The 16,906-nt window shown below is 45.3% G+C and overlaps 1 protein-coding gene across 1 annotated transcript in view; it reads right to left on the bottom strand.

Moving 5' to 3' along the window:
* The window catches only part of LOC149984278 (CUB and sushi domain-containing protein 3-like), a 569,716-nt gene that overhangs the window by 82,182 nt on the left and 470,628 nt on the right, over positions 1–16,906 (bottom strand). The window contains exons 59-60 of the mRNA XM_090219648.1: positions 15,890–16,072; positions 6,496–6,672 (exon numbers count right to left, since the gene is read on the bottom strand). Of these exons, the coding sequence (XP_090075774.1) occupies positions 6,496–6,672; positions 15,890–16,072 (360 nt within the window). The remainder of the gene's footprint in view (positions 1–6,495; positions 6,673–15,889; positions 16,073–16,906) is intronic.

Genomic DNA, 16,906 nt, shown 5'->3' with positions numbered 1-16,906 from the left:
ACATAGAGAATAGGGTCGTCAACAGGACTGTTCTACATAGAGAATAGGATCGTCAACAGGACTGTTCTACATAGAGAATAGGATCGTCAACAGGACTGTTCTACATAGAGAATAGGGTCGTCAACAGGACTGTTCTACATAGAGAATAGGGTCGTCAACAGGACTGTTCTACATAGAGAATAGGGTCGTCAACAGGACTGTTCTACATAGAGAATAGGGTCGTCAACAGGACTGGTCTACATAGAAAATAGGGTCGTCAACAGGACTGTTCTACATAGAGAATAGGGTCGTCAACAGGACTGTTCTACATAGAGAATAGGGTCGTCAACAGGACTGTTCTACATAGAGAATAGGGTCGTCAACAGGACTGTTCTACATAGAGAATAGGGTCGTCAACAGGACTGTTCTACATAGAGAATAGGGTCGTCAACAGGACTGGTCTACATAGAGAATAGGGTCGTCAACAGGACTGTTCTACATAGAGAATAGGGTCGTCAACAGGACTGTTCTACATAGAGAATAGGGTCGTCAACAGGACTGTTCTACATAGAGAATAGGGTCGTCAACAGGACTGGTCTACATAGAGAATAGGGTCGTCAACAGGACTGTTCTACATAGAGAATAGGGTCGTCAACAGGACTGTTCTACATAGAGAATAGGGTCGTCAACAGGACTGTTCTACATAGAGAATAGGGTCGTCAACAGGACTGTTCTACATAGAGAATAGGGTCGTCAACAGGACTGTTCTACATAGAGAATAGGGTCGTCAACAGGACTGGTCTACATAGAAAATAGGGTCGTCAACAGGACTGTTCTGCATAGAGAATAGGGTCGTCAACAGGACTGTTCTACATAGAGAATAGGGTCGTCAACAGGACTGTTCTACATAGAGAATAGGGTCGTCAACAGGACTGTTCTACATAGAGAATAGGGTCGTCAACAGGACTGTTCTACATAGAGAATAGGGTCGTCAACAGGACTGTTCTACATAGAGAATAGGGTCGTCAACAGGACTGTTCTACATAGAGAATAGGGTCGTCAACAGGACTGTTCTACATAGAGAATAGGGTCGTCAACAGGACTGTTCTACATAGAGAATAGGGTCGTCAACAGGACTGGTCTACATAGAGAATAGGGTCGTCAACAGGACTGTTCTACATAGAGAATAGGGTCGTCAACAGGACTGTTCTACATAGAGAATAGGGTCGTCAACAGGACTGTTCTACATAGAGAATAGGGTCGTCAACAGGACTGTTCTACATAGAGAATAGGGTCGTCAACAGGACTGGTCTACATAGAGAATAGGGTCGTCAACAGGACTGTTCTACATTGAGAATAGGGTCGTCAACAGGACTGTTCTACATAGAGAATAGGGTCGTCAACAGGACTGTTCTACATAGAGAATAGGGTCGTCAACAGGACTGTTCTACATAGAGAATAGGGTCGTCAACAGGACTGTTCTACATAGAGAATAGGGTCGTCAACAGGACTGTTCTACATAGAGAATAGGGTCGTCAACAGGACTGTTCTACATAGAGAATAGGGTCGTCAACAGGACTGTTCTACATAGAGAATAGGGTCGTCAACAGGACTGTTCTACATAGAGAATAGGGTCGTCAACAAGACTGTTCTACATAGAGAATAGGGTCGTCAACAGGACTGTTCTACATAGAGAATAGGGTCGTCAACAGGACTGTTCTACATAGAGAATAGGGTCGTCAACAGGACTGTTCTACATAGAGAATAGGGTCGTCAACAGGACTGTTCTACATAGAGAATAGGGTCGTCAACAGGACTGTTCTACATAGAGAATAGGGTCGTCAACAGGACTGTTCTACATAGAGAATAGGGTCGTCAACAGGACTGTTCTACATAGAGAATAGGGTCGTCAACAGGACTGGTCTACATAGAGAATAGGGTCGTCAACAGGACTGTTCTACATAGAGAATAGGGTCGTCAACAGGACTGTTCTACATAGAGAATAGGGTCGTCAACAGGACTGTTCTGCATAGAGAATAGGGTCGTCAACAGGACTGGTCTACATAGAGAATAGGGTCGTCAACAGGACTGTTCTACATTGAGAATAGGGTCGTCAACAGGACTGTTCTACATAGAGAATAGGGTCGTCAACAGGACTGTTCTACATAGAGAATAGGGTCGTCAACAGGACTGGTCTACATAGAAAATAGGGTCGTCAACAGGACTGTTCTGCATAGAGAATAGGGTCGTCAACAGGACTGTTCTACATAGAGAATAGGGTCGTCAACAGGACTGTTCTACATAGAGAATAGGGTCGTCAACAGGACTGTTCTACATAGAGAATAGGGTCGTCAACAGGACTGTTCTACATAGAGAATAGGGTCGTCAACAGGACTGTTCTACATAGAGAATAGGGTCGTCAACAGGACTGTTCTACATAGAGAATAGGGTCGTCAACAGGACTGTTCTACATAGAGAATAGGGTCGTCAACAGGACTGTTCTACATAGAGAATAGGGTCGTCAACAGGACTGGTCTACATAGAGAATAGGGTCGTCAACAGGACTGTTCTACATAGAGAATAGGGTCGTCAACAGGACTGTTCTACATAGAGAATAGGGTCGTCAACAGGACTGTTCTACATAGAGAATAGGGTCGTCAACAGGACTGTTCTACATAGAGAATAGGGTCGTCAACAGGACTGTTCTACATAGAGAATAGGGTCGTCAACAGGACTGTTCTACATAGAGAATAGGGTCGTCAACAGGACTGTTCTACATAGAGAATAGGGTCGTCAACAGGACTGTTCTACATAGAGAATAGGGTCGTCAACAGGACTGTTCTACATAGAGAATAGGGTCGTCAACAGGACTGTTCTACATAGAGAATAGGGTCGTCAACAGGACTGTTCTACATAGAGAATAGGGTCGTCAACAGGACTGTTCTACATAGAGAATAGGGTCGTCAACAGGACTGTTCTACATAGAGAATAGGGTCGTCAACAGGACTGTTCTACATAGAGAATAGGGTCGTCAACAAGACTGTTCTACATAGAGAATAGGGTCGTCAACAGGACTGTTCTACATAGAGAATAGGGTCGTCAACAGGACTGTTCTACATAGAGAATAGGGTCGTCAACAGGACTGTTCTACATAGAGAATAGGGTCGTCAACAGGACTGGTCTACATAGAGAATAGGGTCGTCAACAGGACTGTTCTACATTGAGAATAGGGTCGTCAACAGGACTGTTCTACATAGAGAATAGGGTCGTCAACAGGACTGTTCTACATAGAGAATAGGGTCGTCAACAGGACTGTTTTACATAGAGAATAGGGTCGTCAACAGGACTGTTCTACATAGAGAATAGGGTCGTCAACAGGACTGTTCTACATAGAGAATAGGATCGTCAACAGGACTGTTCTACATAGAGAATAGGGTCGTCAAAAGGACTGTTCTACATAGAGAATAGGGTCGTCAACAGGACTGTTCTACATAGAGAATAGGGTCGTCAACAGGACTGTTCTACATAGAGAATAGGGTCGTCAACAGGACTGTTCTACATAGAGAATAGGGTCGTCAACAGGACTGTTCTACATAGAGAATAGGGTCGTCAACAGGACTGTTCTACATAGAGAATAGGGTCGTCAACAGGACTGTTCTACATAGAGAATAGGGTCGTCAACAGGACTGTTCTACATAGAGAATAGGGTCGTCAACAGGACTGTTCTACATAGAGAATAGGGTCGTCAACAGGACTGTTCTACATAGAGAATAGGGTCGTCAACAGGACTGTTCTACATAGAGAATAGGGTCGTCAACAGGACTGTTCTACATAGAGAATAGGGTCGTCAACAGGACTGTTCTACATAGAGAATAGGGTCGTCAACAGGACTGTTCTACATAGAGAATAGGGTCGTCAACAGGACTGTTCTACATAGAGAATAGGGTCGTCAACAGGACTGTTCTACATAGAGAATAGGGTCGTCAACAGGACTGTTCTACATAGAGAATAGGGTCGTCAACAGGACTGTTCTATATAGAGAATAGGGTCGTCAACAGGACTGTTCTACATAGAGAATAGGGTCGTCAACAGGACTGTTCTACATAGAGAATAGGGTCGTCAACAGGACTGTTCTACATAGAGAATAGGGTCGTCAACAGGACTGTTCTACATAGAGAATAGGGTCGTCAACAGGACTGTTCTACATAGAGAATAGGATCGTCAACAGGACTGTTCTACATAGAGAATAGGGTCGTCAAAAGGACTGTTCTACATAGAGAATAGGGTCGTCAACAGGACTGTTCTACATAGAGAATAGGGTCGTCAACAGGACTGTTCTACATAGAGAATAGGGTCGTCAACAGGACTGTTCTACATAGAGAATAGGGTTGTCAACAGGACTGTTCTACATAGAGAATAGGGTCGTCAACAGGACTGTTCTACATAGAGAATAGGGTCGTCAACAGGACTGTTCTACATAGAGAATAGGGTCGTCAACAGGACTGTTCTACATAGAGAATAGGGTCGTCAACAGGACTGTTCTACATAGAGAATAGGGTCGTCAACAGGACTGTTCTACATAGAGAATAGGGTCGTCAACAGGACTGTTCTACATAGAGAATAGGGTCGTCAACAGGACTGTTCTACATAGAGAATAGGGTCGTCAACAGGACTGTTCTACATAGAGAATAGGGTCGTCAACAGGACTGTTCTACATAGAGAATAGGGTCGTCAACAGGACTGTTCTACCTAGAAAATAGGGTCGTCAACAGGACTGGTCTACATAGAGAATAGGGTCGTCAACAGGACTGGTCTACATAGAGAATAGGGTCGTCAACAGGACTGGTCTACATAGAGAATAGGGTCGTCAACAGGACTGTTCTACCTAGAAAATAGGGTCGTCAACAGGACTGGTCTACATAGAGAATAGGGTTGCATTGCAGATCCAGACTTGAATGTTTCTGCCTGTCTGATCACTGTCTCAGAGCGACTAGAGAGGCTCCCTGGAAAGTATCACTTCTCTCTCCAGAGACTCATTTTTGTCCCAAATTGAAACCCTCATCCCATTCCTCTCCCTACACCTCCTCCCTCTCCCTCCTCCTCCCCCTCCTCTCCCTCCACCTCCTTCCTCCCCCTCCTCCTCCCCCTCCTCCACCTCCTCTCCCTCCCTCCTCCTCCTATCTCCCCACCTCCTCCCTCCCCCTCCTCCCTCCTCTTCCTCCCCTCCCTCCACCTCCTCCTCTTCCCTCCCCTCATCTCCCTCCTCCCTCCTCTCCCTCCCCCTCCCCCACCTCCTCCCTCCTCTTCCTCCCCTTATTCTATATCTTGTCTGTACTTCAATTAGTCAGACACAAGAGTAATGATGCTCTGGGAGAAATGTAATTCTGCTAAAGAGTTATTATAGGGCAAATTGAATATAGATTGACACAACATAATTCAATTACAACATATGGGGCTCGTTCCTGAAGATGAGTTTAGATTAAAGGCAGTCTAACAGAAAGTGGGACAACATCTACGGCTAGCTGCTATTTAGCATTTTATACTACCGTAACACTATACTGTATCTTTGTAATAATTTATTTTCAGTTCAGGATAACGAACAGACAGTCATTTAGTTTCAGTTCAGGATAACTAACAGACATTTAGTTTCAGTTCAGGATAACTAACAGACAGGCATTTAGTTTCAGTTCAGGATAACTAACAGACAGTCATTTAGTTTCAGTTCAGGATAACTAACAGTCATTTAGTTTCAGTTCAGGATAACTAACAGACTGTCATTTAGTTTCAGTTCAGGATAACGAACTAACAGTCATTTAGTTTCAGTTCAGGATAACTAACAGTCATTTAGTTTCAGTTCAGGATAACTAACAGACTGTTGTACTTTTCAGTCATTTTGTTTGTCATTTCGGATCAGGTAGGAGACGGTGCTGGACCAGGTAACAGTAGTACTTACTGGTGCAGTTAGGAGACGGTGCTGGACCAGGTATCAGTAGTACTTACTGGTGCAGTTAGGAGACGGTGCTGGACCAGGTATCAGTAGTACTTACTGGTGCAGTTAGGAGACGGTGCCGGACCAGGTAACAGTAGTACTTACTGGTGCAGTTAGGAGACGGTGCTGGACCAGGTATCAGTAGTACTTACTGGTGCAGTTAGGAGACGGTGCTGGACCAGGTAACAGTAGTACTTACTGGTGCAGTTAGGAGATGGTGCTGGACCAGGTATCAGTAGTACTTACTGGTGCAGTTAGGAGACGGTGCTGGACCAGGTAACAGTAGTACTTACTGGTGCAGTTAGGAGACGGTGCTGGACCAGGTATCAGTAGTACTTACTGGTGCAGTTAGGAGACGGTGCTGGACCAGGTATCAGTAGTACTTACTGGTGCAGTTAGGAGACGGTGCTGGACCAGGTAACAGTAGTACTTACTGGTGCAGTTAGAAGCGGTGCTGGACCAGGGAATAGTAGTACTTACTGGTGCAGTTAGGAGACGGTGCTGGACCAGGTATCAGTAGTACTTACTGGTGCAGTTAGAAGCGGTGCCAGACCAGGTGCCGTTGGCCAGACAGTGTCTGGTGGGCGTGCCTGAGAGGAGGTATCCATCCATACAGGAGTAGACTACAGAGTGGGTGAAGGTCGTACCGTCGACCCGGAAAATACGGCCGTGAGCAGGTGTCCCCGGGTTACCACAGTACACCGCTGGAATGGAGGAGAGACAGAGAGGGAGGGAGGAAGAGAGAGAGGGAGGGAGGGAGAGAGAGAGAGAGGGAGGAAGGGAGGGAGGAATGGAGAGAGGGAGAGAGAGAGAGAGAGAGAGAGAGGGAGGAAGGGAGAGAGGGAAAGAGAGAGAGAGAGAGAGAGAGAGAGAGAGAGAGACAGAGAGGGAGGAATGGAGAGAGGGAGAGAGGGAGAGAGAGAGAGAGAGAACGAGAGAAAGACAGAGAGAGAGAGAGAGAGAGAGAGACAAAGCGAGGGAGGGGGAGAGAGAGAGAGAGAGAGACAGAGCGAAAGAAAGAGAGAGAGAGAGAGAGTGAGGAAGGGAGAGAGGGAGAGAGGGAGAGAGAGAGAGAGAGGGAGGAAGGGAGGGAGGAATGGAGAGAGGGAGAGAGAGAGAGAGAGAGAGAGGGAGGAAGGGAGAGAGGGAAAGAGAGAGAGAGAGAGAGCGAGAGAGAGAGAGAGACAGAGAGGGAGGGAGGAATGGAGAGAGGGAGAGAGGGAGAGAGAGAGAGAGAGAACGAGAGAAAGACAGAGAGAGAGAGACAAAGCGAGGGAGGGGGAGAGAGAGAGAGAGAGAGACAGAGCGAAAGAAAGAGAGAGAGAGAGAGTGAGGAAGGGAGAGAGGGAGAGAGGGAGAGAGAGAGAGAGGGAGGAAGGGAGGGAGGAATGGAGAGAGGGAGAGAGAGAGAGAGAGAGAGAGGGAGGAAGGGAGAGAGGGAAAGAGAGAGAGAGAGAGAGAGAGACAGAGAGGGAGGAATGGAGAGAGGGAGAGAGGGAGAGAGAGAGAGAGAGAACGAGAGAAAGACAGAGAGAGAGAGAGAGAGAGACAGGACAAGTGTAGTCGATTATGCCATCACTGACATTGACCCCTCCTCCATTAGTGCATTCACTGTCAGACCACAGACACCATTGTCAGATCACAGTCAGATAAACGTGTTTCTGAAGAAATTAACCGGCAATATTCATTCAAAAAAACAGCCCAATAAACTTTACAACATAAACCAATCGTTCAGATGGGCTCCAAACAGTGCAGAGGCATTCATTGAAACATTGAACTCAAATGAAATGATGAACTCTATACAGTTTTTCAATAACTCACAGTACCAAAACAATAAAGATGGTGTCAATTTGGCTACTCAAAACATCAACTGCATATTCCAAAAAACAGCATCGATAGCAAATTTGAGAAAATGCAACATCAGAAGCAAAAATTTAAATGTTTCTGACAAATGGTTTGATAATGAATGTAAAACAATTAGAAAACACCTAAGACAAATGTCAAACAAAAAACATAAGCAGCAAAACAACCCAGAGCTACGATATGAATACTTTGAAACTCTGAAACAGTATAAACAAACACTGAAATGCAAGAAATTGAATTATACCAACAAGACACTTGATGAAATTGAAAACGCAATTGACCAAAATCAGTTCTGGGACATGTGGAACAATTTAAGCACATCAAAGCCACAAGAATTAGCCATACAAGATGTAGGAATTTGGAAAACTTACTTTGATAATCTATACAAAAACATCCCACAAAAAGACTTACAACAGAACCAATTAGAAATTAAAGAAAAATTGAACATCCTTGAATCAGTCATTAAAAACAACCAAAATCCATTAGATTACCCAATAACCCAACAAGAACTAAATGAAAAGCTAAAATCTATTAAATCAAAAAAGGCTTGTGGTGTAGACAACATCAGAAATGAAATGCTGAAAAACAGCACACCTGAGTTGCAAAATGCTGTGCTTAAATTGTTCAACATGGTTTTAACTTCTGGCTGCTTCCCTGATGTCTGGAACCAGGGGCTCATCTCCCCTATCCACAAAAGTGGAGACAAATCAGACCCCAATAATTACAGGGGAATTTGCGTCAACAGTAACTTGGGAAAGATTTTCTGTAGCATTTTGAATTCAAGAATTCAAACCTTTCTTCAAGAAAAAAATGTAATAAGTAAATGTCAAATTGGCTTTCTCCCTAACCATCGCACTACTGACCATATATACACCTTACACACACTAATTAATAAACACGTCCACCAAAAAAAAGAGGGCAAAATCTTTGCTTGCTTTATTGACTTTAAAAAAGCATTTGATTCGATTTGGCATGAAGGGCTATTCTACAAAATTCTACAAAGTGGGCTTGGTGGTAAGGTGTATGACTTAATAAAATGTATGTACACAGAAAACAAGTGTGCAATAAAAATCAAAAACCAAAGAACAGAATTTTTTTCACAATGTCGAGGTGTGAGACAAGGCTGCAATTTGAGTCCAAATCTTTTCAACATTTATATCAATGAATTAGCAGACATGTTGGACCAATCTCCAGCCCCAGGACTCACACTATTTGACACAGAGGTGAAATACCTGCTATATGCTGATGACTTGGTACTTCTATCACCAACCAAAGAAGGTCTTCAACAAAACATTAATATTCTGGAGCAATATTGCCATAATTGGGCCCTGGCAGTAAATTTCCAAAAAACTAAAATCATGATTTTCCAAAAAAAACCCAGATGTCAGAAACACAAATGTAAATTCACCCTGAACAACACCTTAATTGAACACACAAAAAATTACACCTACCTTGGTCTGACCATATCTGCATCGGGAAACTTTAATATGGCAGTGAAGGCACTCAAAGAAAAAGCCCGCAGAGCAATGTATGCAATAAAAATGAAATTATTCAAAATCAACATCCCAATTAGAATTTGGACTAAAATATTTGACAGTGTAATCCTACCAATAGCACTTTATGGAAGTGAGGTTTGGGGGCCACTCAATAAACTGGATTTTAAAATGTGGGACAAACATCCAATTGAAGCCCTACATGCAGAATTCTGTCGGAAAATTCTACAAGTCCAGAGAAATACACCAACTAATGCATGTAGGGCAGAATTGGGCCGTTTTCCAGTAATAATGAAAATACAGAAAAGATCATTAAAATTTTGGCTACATCTAAATTCAAGTCCAAATTCGAGTCTGCAATTTAAAGCACTTCAAGCCCAAGAGCTGAGCCCAGAAACGAGCCCTCTCAGTCAGATGGTGTTGGACCTCACCAACCAAGCTGACACCAGCACTGCTTCAAAAGAAAGAATTCCAATAAGCAAAATCATGAACCAATCAAAGGAATCTTATTTACAATACTGGAAAAACGAAACAAAATCCCAAAGCCGACTAAATTGCTATCTGACCCTAAACAGAGAATATGAATTGGCTGATTATCTCTACTCTGTCAGAGATACGAAGCAGAGACAGATCCTTACCAAGTACAGGCTGAGTGACCACCGATTGGCAATAGAAACCGGCAGACATAAAAAGACATGGCTACCCAAAGAGGAGCGTGTATGTGGTCACTGCATGACAGGGGAGGTAGAGACAGAGATGCACTTTCTCCTTTACTGTGATAAATATTCCTCACAAAGAGATTCATTATTCACAGAAATGACTACATATATTCCAAATTTTTACAAATTGAACCCAGAGGAAAAACTAAGAATACTCATGGGCGAAGGAGCAATGGCTCCTCTTGCAGCCAAATATGTATTTTCCTGCCATAGCCTGAGGGACACTGAATAATAACATCTGCATAGTAAACAGTAACTTACTTATTATTACTATTATTGTTATTACTATAATTATTAATGTTTACTGTAGACTGTTACCATTTTATTGTTATTATTTTTGTATTTAATTTTGTATTATTATTTACTACCATTTTATATTATTATTTGCTATCATTTATAATTTTGTTACAATGTATATTGTATACATTGTTGCTTTGGCAATATTGACACAATGTTTTTCATGCCAATAAAGCAGCTTGAATTTGAATTTGAATTTGAGACAAAGCGAGGGAGGGGGAGAGAGAGAGAGAGAGAGACAGAGCGAAAGAAAGAGAGAGAGAGAGAGTGAGGAAGGGAGAGAGGGAGAGAGGGAGAGAGAGAGAGAGAGGGAGGAAGGGAGGGAGGAATGGAGAGAGGGAGAGAGAGAGAGAGAGAGAGAGGGAGGAAGGGAGAGAGGGAAAGAGAGAGAGAGAGAGACAGAGAGGGAGGGAGGAATGGAGAGAGGGAGAGAGGGAGAGAGAGAGAGAGAGAGAGAGACAGAGAGGGAGGGAGGAATGGAGAGAGGGAGAGAGGGAGAGAGAGAGAGAGAGAGAGAGAGGGAGGGAGGGAGGAATGGAGAGAGGGAGAGAGAGAGAGAGAGAGAGAGGGAGGAAGGGAGGGAGGAATGGAGAGAGGGAGAGAGAGAGAGAGAGAGAGGGAGGAAGGGAGAGAGGGAAAGAGAGAGAGAGAGAGAGAGAGAGAGAGAGAGAGAGAGACAGAGAGGGAGGGAGGAATGGAGAGAGGGAGAGAGGGAGAGACAGAGAGAGAGAGACAGAGAGGGAGGGAGGAATGGAGAGAGGGAGAGAGGGAGAGAGAGAGAGAGAGAGAGAGAGAGAGAGAGGGAGGGAGGAATGGAGAGAGGGAGAGAGGGAGAGAGAGAGAGAGAGAGAGAGACAGAGAGGGAGGGAGGAATGGAGAGAGGGAGAGAGAGAGAGAGAGAGAGAGAGGGAGGGAGGAATGGAGAGAGGGAAAGAGGGAGAGAGAGAGAGAGAGAGAGACAGAGAGGGAGGGAGGAATGGAGAGAGGGAGAGAGGGAGAGAGAGAGAGAGAGAGAGAGAGAGAGGGAGGGAGGAATGGAGAGAGGGAGAGAGAGAGAGAGAGAGGGGGAGGGAGGAATGGAGAGAGGGAGAGAGAGAGACAGAGAGGGAGGGAGGAATGGAGGGAGGGAGAGAGAGAGAGAGAGAGAGAGAGAGAGAAAGAGAGGGGGAGGGAGGAATGGAGAGAGGGAGAGAGAGAGAGAGAGAGAGAGAGAAAGAGAGACAGAGAGCGAGAGAGAACGAGAGACAGAGAGAACGAGAAACAAAGAGAGAAAGAGAGACATAGAGAGAGAGAACGAGAGACAGAGAGAGAACGAGAGACAGAGAGAAAGAGAGACAGAGAGCGAGAGAGAACGAGAGACAGAGAGAACGAGAAACAAAGAGAGAACGAGAGAGAGAGAGAGAACGAGAGACAGAGAAAGAGAGAGAACGAGAGACCGAGAGAAAGAGAGAGCGAGAGAACGAGAGCGAAAGAAAGAGAGAGCGAGAGCGAGAGAGAGAGAGAAAGAGAAAGAGCGAGAACGAGAGAGAGAGGGAGAAGGAGAGACAGAATTAAGGGGGGTCAAAAACACTAATTGCTAAACACGGATCTAATGTCTTTCTAGAACATAAAATGTGACTCATCCAATCCAGATGATTATTAATGTCATGTTTGGTAGCAGGAAACTAAGAGAGGATTCTGTTCTGTTTCCCGGTGTGTCTCTCCACCCAGCACTTCATTATATTTCATTACCAAAATGACTTGCCTTCTCAAATGACTTAATTGTCTGGAAAATTGTTAAATGATTTCTGATGCAGGCAGCTATAGGCTGTAGGGTGAAGCTGGTAGGAAGGAAGGAGAGGTGTCCCCCACTCAATCACTTCCTGACACGACGAGGCCACTGAAAGGGGTTGAACGTGCTCTGAATGTGTTGGCTGTTATACAGTAGTGCACTACATTTTGTCCAGAGCCCTATCGACCCTATCAAATATGGTGCCGTTTGAGATGCACCTTATTCAGCCATTTTCAGTGCTATGGACCCTGGTCGAAATGAAGTTCCCTATGTTGGGGGGGAAGTGTTTCATTCTGGAAAAGGACAATATGTTCAATCTGTGGTAAATATCCCCCCCGTTGTTTCAGTAGATTACAAAACACCGGGACGACAGGCTCACATTGCTCTGGGTTAAACAGCAGTCAAGCTCTTAGCTCAAAATCTGAAGCAGAAACAGACACAGTTCAGTCATGGAGAGGATCAAGTCTCTCAGGAATAGAGGATAGAACTAACTAAACTTACAGGACACGTCAAGGCAAGAGAGGGTGAGCGGGGAGTTCCTGTCGTATTTAAAAAAAAGGACATTTATGTCTCAACTGCCACCCGATTCTACCTTTTGACACAATGTAGTTCAAAGGTCATTAAATAGACAACAAGGTTCCACTTGAGACACAGGCGTGGTCGTTGTGTCTGTCAAGCTGAGAGAGTTTATAACCGTCTGGGAGAAAGAGAAGTCTGTCAAGCTGAGAGAGTTTATAACCGTCTCGGGGAGAAAGAGAAGTCTGTCAAGCTGAGAGAGTTTATAACCGTCTGGGAGAGAAAGAGAAGTCTGTCAAGCTGAGAGAGTTTATAACCGTCTGGGAGAAAGAGAAGTCTGTCAAGCTGAGAGAGTTTATAACCGTCTGGGAGAAAGAGAAGTCTGTCAAGCTGAGAGAGTTTATAACCGTCTGGGAGAAAGGGAAGTCTGTCAAGCTGAGAGAGTTTATAACCGTCAGGGAGAAAGAGAAGTCTGTCAAGCTGAGAGAGTTTATAACCGTCTCGGGGAGAAAGAGAAGTCTGTCAAGCTGAGAGAGTTTATAACCGTCTCGGGGAGAAAGAGAAGTCTGTCAAGCTGAGAGAGTTTATAACCGTCTCGGGGAGAAAGAGAAGTCTGTCAACCTGAGAGAGTTTATAACCGTCAGGGAGAAAGAGAAGTCTGTCAAGCTGAGAGAGTTTATAACCGTCTCGGGGAGAAAGAGAAGTCTGTCAAGCTGAGAGAGTTTATAACCGTCTGGGAGAAAGAGAAGTCTGTCAACCTTAGAGAGTTTATAACCGTCAGGGAGAAAGAGAAGTCTGTCAAGCTGAGAGAGTTTATAACCGTCTCGGGGAGAAAGAGAAGTCTGTCAAGCTGAGAGAGTTTATAACCGTCTGGGAGAAAGAGAAGTCTGTCAAGCTGAGAGAGTTTATAACCATCTGGGAGAGAAAGAGAAGTCTGTCAAGCTGAGAGAGTTTATAACCGTCTCGGGGAGAAAGAGAAGTCTGTCAAGCTGAGAGAGTTTATAACCGTCTCGGGGAGAAAGAGAAGTCTGTCAAGCTGAGAGAGTTTATAACCGTCAGGGAGAAAGAGAAGTCTGTCAAGCTGAGAGAGTTTATAACCGTCTGGGAGAGAAAGAGAAGTCTGTCAAACTGAGAGAGTTTATAACCGTCTGGGAGAGAAAGAGAAGTCTGTCAAGCTGAGAGAGTTTATAACCGTCTGGGAGAGAAAGAGAAGTCTGTCAAACTGAGAGAGTTTATAACCATCTGGGAGAGAAAGAGAAGTCTGTCAAGCTGAGAGAGTTTATAACCGTCTGGGAGAAAGGGAAGTCTGTCAACCTGAGAGAGTTTATAACCGTCTGGGAGAGAAAGAGAAGTCTGTCAAGCTGAGAGAGTTTATAACCGTCTCGGGGAGAAAGAGAAGTCTGTCAAGCTGAGAGAGTTTATAACCGTCAGGGAGAAAGAGAAGTCTGTCAAGCTGAGAGAGTTTATAACCGTCTGGGAGAGAAAGAGAAGTCTGTCAAGCTGAGAGAGTTTATAACCGTCTGGGAGAAAGAGAAGTCTGTCAAGCTGAGAGAGTTTATAACCGTCTGGGAGAGTAAGAGAAGTCTGTCAAGCTGAGAGAGTTTATAACCGTCTGGGAGAAAGGGAAGTCTGTCAAGCTGAGAGAGTTTATAACCGTCTGGGAGAGAAAGAGAAGTCTGTCAAGCTGAGAGAGTTTATAACCGTCTGGGAGAGAAAGAGAAGTCTGTCAAGCTGAGAGAGTTTATAACCGTCTGGGAGAGAAAGAGAAGTCTGTCAAGCTGAGAGAGTTTATAACCGTCTGGGAGAGAAAGAGAAGTCTGTCAAGCTGAGAGAGTTTATAACCGTCAGGGAGAAAGAGAAGTCTGTCAAGCTGAGAGAGTTTATAACCGTCTCGGGGAGAAAGAGAAGTCTGTCAAGCTGAGAGAGTTTATAACCGTCAGGGAGAAAGAGAAGTCTGTCAAGCTGAGAGAGTTTATAACCGTCTGGGTGAGAAAGAGAAGTCTGTCAAGCTGAGAGAGTTTATAACCGTCTGGGAGAGAAAGAGAAGTCAGTCAAGCTGAGAGAGTTTATAACCGTGTCGGGGAGAAAGAGAAGTCTGTCAAGCTGAGAGAGTTTATAACCGTCTGGGAGAAAGGGAAGTCTGTCAAACTGAGAGAGTTTATAACCGTCTGGGAGAGAAAGAGAAGTCAGTCAAGCTGAGAGAGTTTATAACCGTCTGGGAGAAAGAGAAGTCTGTCAAGCTGAGAGAGTTTATAACCGTCTGGGAGAGAAAGAGAAGTCTGTCAAGCTGAGAGAGTTTATAACCGTCAGGGAGAAAGAGAAGTCTGTCAAGCTGAGAGAGTTTATAACCGTCTGGGAGAGAAAGAGAAGTCTGTCGAGAGATTCTCTGCCATTTCCGGTCGAACCCTGTTTATGCCCTGCAGCAGAGAATCGGCCTGTGATTCAATATTTAAAATGTCATTAATCACGTCAGAAGTAGAAGTTGCCTTCAGGCTGAAAAATAAAGGGGTTTTACAAGGATTCTGGAAGAGAAGAAATATTGGTTGGTTGGCTTTGAGCACTGACTTTTTCTAAGGACAATGTGCTAGCGAAATATACTGATTTACAGTTAATTGCATTTTCATTGTTTGTGTGCTCCTGCGTGTGCTCCTGCGTGTGCTCCTGCTTTTGCTCCTGCGTGTGCTCCTGCTTGTGCTCCTGCGTGTGCTCCTGCGTGTGCTCCTGCGTGTGCTCCTGCGTGTGCTCCTGCGTGTGCTCCTTCGTGTGCCCCTGTTGTGTGTGTGCTCCTGCGTGTGCTCCTGCTTGTGCTCCTGTGTGTGCTCCTGCGTGTGCTCCTGCGTGTGCTCCTTCGTGTGCCCCTGTTGTGTGTGTGCTCCTGCGTGTGCTCCTGCGTGTGCTCCTGCGTGTGCTCCTGCGTGTGCTCCTGCGTGTGCTCCTGTGTGTGCTCCTATGTGTGCTCCTTCGTGTGCCCCTGTTGTGCGTGTGCTCCTGCTTGTGCTCCTGCGTGTGCTCCTGCGTGTGCTCCTGTGTGTGCTCCTATGTGTGCTCCTTCGTGTGCCCCTGTTGTGCGTGTGCTCCTGCTTGTGCTCCTGCGTGTGCTCCTGCGTGTGCTCCTTCGTGTGCCCCTGTTGTGTTTATGTGCTCCTGCTTGTGCTCCTGCGTGTGCTCCTGCGTGTGCCTACTCTAAACTGTTGCGTTCATTCAATCCCCATGCGCTCGTCTCTATAAACATGTAGTATTCAGCCAGTCCATCAAGCCTCACGTTTGCAGAAGGGCTGTCTCCCAGACCAGGTCCCATTGGGAAAGCAGATCCTCTCAGCTGAGCCGTACAGCGTGTGGCCCACAGCGCAGGTGAAGCGGACTTTACTACGCAGATGGAAGTTGCTGGCCTCTCTGCTTGCATGGACGGGTGTACCAGGGTCCCCACAGCTGCCTACAGAGTCTCCTATACAGGACAGAGAGAGAGAGAGCGAGAGAGAGAGAGAGAGAGAGGGAGAGAGAGAGAGAGAGAGAGAGAGAGAGAGACACAGAGAGAGAGAGAGGGAGATAGAGAGAGAGGGAGAGAGGGAGAGAGAGAGAAGGAGAGAGAGGGAGAGAGGGAGAGAGAGAGAAGGACAGAGAGAGAGAGAGAGAGAGAGAGAGAAGAGAGAGAGAGAGAGAGAGAGAGAGAGAGAGAGAGAGGGAGAGAGAGAGAAAGAGAGAGAGAGAGAGAGAGAGAGAGAGAGAGAGAGAGAGAGAGAGACAGAGAGAGAGAGAGAGAGAGAGAGAGAGAGAGAGAAGAGACAGAGAGAGAGAGAGAGAGAGAGAGAGAGAGACAGAGAGAGAGAGAGAGAGAGAGAGACAGAGAGAGAGAGAGACAGAATGACCTTGACCGCTCAGTCTGCATTTGCCTTGACTGTTCAGTCTGCATTTGACTTGACTGTTCAGTCTGCATTTGACTTGACTGCTCAGTCTGCATTTGCCTTGACTGTTCAGTCTGCATTTGCCTTGACTGTTCAGTCTGCATTTGACTTGACTGTTCAGTCTGCATTTGCCTTGACTTCTCAGTCTGCATTTGCCTTGACTGTTCAGTCTGCATTTGACTTGACTTCTCAGTCTGCATTTGACTTGACTGCTCAGTCTGCATTTGCCTTGACTGTTCAGTCTGCATTTGCCTTGACTGTTCAGTCTGCATTTGACTTGACTGTTCAGTCTGCATTTGACTTGACTGCTCAGTCTGCATTTGCCTTGACTGTTCAGTCTGCATTTGCCTTGACTGTTCAGTCTGCATTTGCCTTGA

This window comes from Oncorhynchus mykiss, chromosome 3 (genome assembly GCF_057628025.1).
Source record: "Oncorhynchus mykiss isolate SJ-2025 chromosome 3, ASM5762802v1, whole genome shotgun sequence".
Taxonomy (NCBI): domain Eukaryota; kingdom Metazoa; phylum Chordata; class Actinopteri; order Salmoniformes; family Salmonidae; genus Oncorhynchus; species Oncorhynchus mykiss.
This window is presented reverse-complemented; position numbering and strand designations above follow the sequence as displayed.